This window comes from Pteropus alecto, unplaced genomic scaffold (genome assembly GCF_000325575.1).
Source record: "Pteropus alecto unplaced genomic scaffold, ASM32557v1 scaffold101, whole genome shotgun sequence".
NCBI classification, from domain to species: Eukaryota; Metazoa; Chordata; class Mammalia; order Chiroptera; family Pteropodidae; genus Pteropus; species Pteropus alecto.
This window is the reverse complement of record NW_006432945.1, coordinates 524,489-530,488: the sequence shown is the minus strand read 5'-3', so window position 1 is coordinate 530,488 and position 6,000 is coordinate 524,489. Positions and strand designations below refer to the sequence as shown.

The 6,000-nt window shown below is 55.8% G+C and overlaps 1 protein-coding gene across 1 annotated transcript in view; it reads left to right on the top strand.

The window, feature by feature from the left end:
* Positions 1-1,256: 1,256 nt before the first annotated feature.
* PLXNA2 (plexin A2) overlaps positions 1,257-6,000 on the top strand; it is a 198,460-nt gene continuing 193,716 nt past the window's right edge. Inside the window, exon 1 of the mRNA XM_015586276.2 lies at positions 1,257-1,489. Coding sequence (XP_015441762.2) covers positions 1,372-1,489 — 118 coding nt within the window. The 5' untranslated portion in view covers positions 1,257-1,371. The remainder of the gene's footprint in view (positions 1,490-6,000) is intronic.

Sequence of the window (6,000 nt, the reverse complement as noted above, 5' to 3'; positions counted from 1 at the left end):
GGGCTTCGCCGCCGCCACCGCGGGAGCCGGAGCTGCCTGGCGGAGCGGCGTCCGCGCCAGCCTGGAGCGGGAGGGCGGCTGGGCGCAGTTGCTGGGAATCCTCCGGCCGGGAGGGCGAGCGATCCGGAGGGAGCCCCCGCGAGCCGCGGAGAGCGAACGCGCAGACCTCCCCGCAGACCGAGAAAGCCGGTTCCCGGAGGAAATGGGACTGTGAGCAAACCCGGAGCGAGAAGGGAAGGAAACGCCGGGATTGCTGATGTCAGAGGAGCCCGGAAAGTCGCGCTGGAAAAATCTGAAGACAGCCGGGGCTCTGCCGCTTTCCCCGGAGAGACGCCGCCGGACACCCCCACTCACCCCTCGGTGCCGCCCGGATCCCCCCGCGAGCCGGCGACAGCGCCCGGCGGGGCTGCTGCGGGGCGACGGGGGACGGAGGGGCGCGCGGACCGGAGACTGAGGGGCCACTTCAGGAATACAGATAAGTGGCTGGTGGCTTTGACGCGGATTTTCATGAATTTGGACTCCATGTGGATGTGGTCGTCCCCGTGACTGCGAGCTGCGGGCCACGAGCGGGGCAGCGCGCCGCCCGCGGCGGCCGGCGGCGGAGGCGGACAGACTGGGGACGCAAGGACAGACGGACGTCGCCCAGCTGGGTAAGCGGCGCTCGAGTCGCCGGCGCCCTCGGTCCCTCCTCCCCAGATGCGCGCACTCCCCGCGGCGGCCCCTTCCGCGCCCGCCTCCCCGGGTCCCCGGCCCCCGGCTCCCGGGCTCGGCTGCGGCCGCGAGTCCCCGCTCGGGCTCGGCCACTTTCGCTGCCGGACCCGGAGCCGCTGCCCGCCAGGGCTTCCCCGCCCGCCGCCCGCTTCCCAGTCAGCGGCTGTTGGAAGCGGCGGCGCTCGGCGGCGCGCACCTGCAGGCGCTCTGCGGCTTTGGGGAGCCCTGGGGCGGCGGGGCTGTCCCGAGAGCTGGAGCCCAGCGCGGGCCTTGGTGGCACGAGCAAGAGAGGCCAAGGCCACTGAGGCCAGCGCTCGATTTGGGGGCGTTCACTCCTGTGCCGGAGTCCCTGGCGGCCGCTGGCTGTTCCTTCGGATTAGGGGACTCGGGAATGGGAGAGGAATCCACGGGCGCTGAACAGGGAGAAGTGCTCCGTGCCCCTCCATGCGCCCTCGTGGTGCACACCCGTCAGCACCCTCCCCGGGTTTGAGCCACACAAGAGGGTTGGGGGCTGAGGCAGCTTGCCTGGGATCCAGGAGACTCCTTATGAACCATTCTAGAATACTTCCTCCGTGGGTGCTTTCGCGCCCCACCCCACAAGTGGTGTAGAGATTTTAGAAAATTCTAGCCCTTTCGATCCATCCCACAGGTAGTCTATAAATGTTCATCATGAGCTGGATGGCCAAAGAGAAAGTCACCAGAAACTGCCATTCCAGACGAAATGTCCACCTGTTTGGCATGACTGTTGCCCTAGGAGGAGCGACCTACTCAAACTCAGGTCCGGAGAAATAGAGATGGGGCAGGGTGGGGGGTGTAAAAGACTTGGGGTTCTAGGTCAGTTAAAGGTCTAGAAATGAAAGCCCCCTGAAGTGGGCATTGGAAATATGGCCAGGTCTCCTGTAGGGATCTAAGATCCTGGGGTAGCAGTGACATACCAGCAGTGGGTAGGCAAGGGACACAAGACAAGATCAATCTGAGGGAGTCCAGCTGCCAGCTAGAGCTTGAGGCAGAGGCTGGGGAGACAGCAGTTTGCAGGAACCCACAGAAATTTGGGGACCTATTCATTCTCTTCTGTTCTGGAGCGGGTGGACGATGTTTATGAGCATCCGGGCTGGGCTGCATGTTGTGGGAGTGGAGTCAGGTTCACCTCTCCCCTCTCGGTGCAAGAGGAGCTCCTGTCTCACTGGGCTTCTTTCTCAGACCTGGAAACTTCACTCTTCCCTCTGGGCAGGCTGTGTGTTCTGGGGCCTTCCACAGAGCGGCAGAGCCTGGGGCTGAGATAGCTCAGGCGGGAGCAATTCAGCTATTCCTAACTGAAATGCCCAAGTTTTGTGCACTCACTCCAGAGAGCTCCTGGAGTTGCTAGCAGCCCTCTGTTCTGACTTCTCCCTTACCTTCGAACTAATTACCTGTGATCTCTCCTCCTTGACCTGGGTAATGTGTGTGGGGAGGAGGGGGATGGAGGGAACTGAGGAAACTGAGAGCATCTGTCAGGATACCCCAGCGAGGTTGTTTTTCTTTTCCCTTCTTCCACCTCACGGCTTCGCCTTTCACCCCAACCCTTCCTCATCCTGGAACTCGCCCTCACTGCCAGCATTACCGAAAAGAGCCTTTCCCCTCTGTCACCCCGTCGACCCTCTTCAGGGTCCTGCTGGTAAAGGGAGGGCAGGGCAGACTGCCCTCTCAGCTCCCTCCCTGTCCTCAGCAAATTGCATTAGGATGGGGCAAATTGGCTTACAAAGCAGTTAAGTGGAAATGACATTTGAAGCAATGTGCAGTGGAGATGGTGCTGAGAAGCAGCAAGATCCGACACGGTAAAGTCCCGGAAGGTGTCCTTCGCCCAGGGACCCCAAGTCTGACGAGGGAATTCCACCTGGCCCTTTCCCTTGACAGGACATAAAGACCAGGGTCCCTTACAGCCCAGAGCAGGGCAGGAGAGTTGTTTGGCACTTCAGTGCAAGAGTAATCGAAGAGTAAAAGGTGGTGTTGCATGTCTATCGCCTGAAAGGAACCATGTCATTACAAGGTTGGTGGTTCCCTTTCAGAGCTGGCCTGAATACCTGCCCCTGTCCCCAAAGCTCCAGGGAATATATACCCTCTCGACAATCAAAAGCTGCAGGTGTGGGAAACGTAAAAGTTCACCATCCTGTTTTACTGGAGTCTGCACTTAAAATGAGGTTAAAAAGAAAACCCTCAAAGAACAGCTACTTCTCTCTTAGGTCCCTTTCCTATTCACACACTCTTCTGATTCCGTTAATCTTTATTTCATGGGCATGTTACAAGAAAACACACAGGAGTGGGAGGAGAAGCCAGTGACACAGTTAAGTATACAGGGCAGCAGCTGGCAGCAGCCTAAACTCGCCAGTTCAGGTCCTATGAAATATTTATGGTGCTGGAGTTGTCACTGTTTGGAGTTTTATAGTCTCTCTCCTGCCTCCTTTTCTATTGCTGCCTCCCCAAGATATGGAGTTTTGTGTTGGGGGAGGCGATTCCTGTCTCCAGAAGCAACTCTCCCCACCCCCCCCTCCATCCCCAGCTGTCTCGCTGCGTTGCCACACAGCTGTCTCCACACACACAGACTGGGGCTCAATATACTTCTGTCCATCATAGCAAACGGAGGGGCTGAGAGTGCCAAGCCAAGCCCCCCACCCCACCCCCATTCTGATCATAAAGAGACTGGAGCATTGTGTTACAGTCTGTTAACTACAAATAATTCAGGACTGTCCACAGGGAGACTGGCAGAAACAGGCTTCGAGGTGCCGTAGTTTTACAGTTCATGTGCACGGCCCCCTCCCCATCACTTCCACCCTTGCTCAGGGGCAGTCTGTAATCAATTCATTATATGGGAATATTCTGTTTCTCCCCTGCACATATGCTCCGTTCAAGCAATGATGAATGGAACCGATTCCCTTATGGGAAACAGTTTTTTCACTTAGTTACAAAGATTTCATGCCCGATTAGAGTAAATGAGGGTGGGTGTGTGTCCACTTCTTTTTTGGTCATTTCTAAAGGTGAGCCCTGTGGAGACAGAGAGAAAGGCAGTTCTTTCTGGGGTCAAACAGCTGGTCCCAAGGGCCCAGAGGGATGGAAGTTCAGAACAGGATCCCCCGCCCCACTTTCTGCTGGGCTTAGCCCTCAGGCACTGGCGGGGGGACATTCCCTGGCATGGGGCATATGGAACTTCTTTATCTAGCTCCACACTGTTCCATCTGGAATTGAGGGCAGAAAGAGAGGCGAGAAAGTTCTTTGTTGGGGAACAGGATCCCTACTGGGTAAGAATGTAAAGAGAGGAGAGGAAGGGAGGTTGAGAGCTGAAAGGAAAGGCTTAGGCCTGAGCAGTGCAGAAGTCCCCTGCTCTCACAGTTGGTTAACCATTAACCCCCACCCTGCCCTGGCCACATCTCCCACTAGAGTGAAAGGCTAGATCTCAGAAGCCCAGAGGACCGGCAGGCGTCCCCCGTGTCCCCGTGTCCCCGTCTCACCCAGCAGAATATTTGCTCTATCTCTCCTCCCCTGCTTCAGCCCCAGGCTCAGGCCTGGCCCCCACTCACCCTTTTCTCTCCCACTTTCCTGGCACCAGCACCCTCTTCCCACCCCCTGCCAGCTGTCCCTTCACCCTGGTGGTGCCAGTTGTTTGCATGGCAGGATGCGTGTCAGAGGCCAGGAAGCAGGCAGGACTGTGGGGAGAATTGATTGAGGAGAGGGAGCTGGTTTCACACTGGACTCCAAAGCAGGAGCTCCAAGCTCGGGTTCTAGACCACTTCGGCCATATGTACCAGCCCACGACGTTTGCTTGGAAGAGGGGGGTGGGAGTACGGAAGAGAGTTTTTGCCAAAGTTCCATGCTCCTCGAGGAACGCTCAATTTCCCTAGCATTTCTCACTGTGGATCTGGCCTGTGGGTCCTTGTTTTGGATCTCTGAGATTAGACCATTCTAGCCAAGGCCTTTCCAGAAGCATTTCCAGCTCATCAGACCTGGTGTCCTGAACTGCAGAAAAAAACAGCAGATGGACCAAAGATGCAGATCAAGATGCAGGAGCCTGTGTGCACATGGAAAGACTCAAGTCACAATGTAGAAACAGTCATAGATAAACGGAGAGAGGCAGGGTGACAGAAAAGGAAGATAAAGAAAGAGACTGACAGTGTGCATAAGACAGAAAGAGCCGAGAGCTAACAGAAAGGCAAATGGGGAAGACCCTTCCAGGCATCAGGGGGCTTCTCAGTTTTCCCTCCCTAGAGCCGAGCTGGTTGGCTGAATTACCAGGTTATCTCCACTAGAGGGGGCTCTTGAAAACCAGGCTTCTCCCTAAACAGTGGCTTTTGTGCCTTTTGTTTTGCTTTTTTTTTTTAAGAGAAGGAAAAAATAGATGAGATATATTAGAAACTCCCAGCTGTCACTACCCAGAGACCACAACTGGTAGGATCCTATTGCCAGTGGGACCACTGGGCCCTGTCTGGTTGCCGGGGAGTGGGAAAGGCGCCCGCAGCATTAGGCGGAGGTGCCCGGCGTGGTTAGCCGCTCAGGGAAAGTCCTGCGGGTCAGGATGCCTCTGGGGCGGGCGGCTGGGAGGTGGGATGCCTTCTCAAGTTAGCAGACAGTCCAGTCTGCCGGCTGGCCCGCCACAGGCTCTTGCCTTTCTTTATCAGCAACAGAAGTTTGGGCCCATCCCCAAAGCGCCTCCACACGCCTTCCCTCCTTCCAGCTCCCTAAGTGCGGACTTTTCGAAACACTCTCAGGTGATTGCAAAACTGTTCCTGAGGACGCTTTTTAAAAAAGCCTTTTCAGGAACTGAACGCATGTCAACGTTGTATATCTGATTTCATCTTCGTCTTCGTTTTCTCTGTGGGAGCCTTTCTCTGAATTATAATTCCCTTTTCATTTCAGCAGAGGACAATATGGAGAGAGAGCTGAGTCCAGAGGGTTTTTTCATGAGGAGATAATAACCGTCTAGGAGGGGCATGGAAAAGTATTGAAGTTTTGGGACGGGCAGAGGGCCAGAAACTAGCATCTCTTCAGATCTGATACCAACCCCTGATATTTAATCTTGACTTCCCTTTGGCTCAAATTTACCTGGGGTCAAAGGGGCGGGGAAGGGAGGAGAGAGAAAAGAAAAAAGAAGGACAAGATAAACGTATCCTATCGTGCTATGCGAGTCTGACCCTGCTTCTCCTTGGCTACAATTACTTGTGGTAGGAGAAGTCAAAGGCAGTCGAGTTGCCCTTGGAAAGTTCAACTTGTCTTTGAAAAGGAAGAGTGGAGGAGAGTCCTGGGGCTCGGAATGAAGAGCCA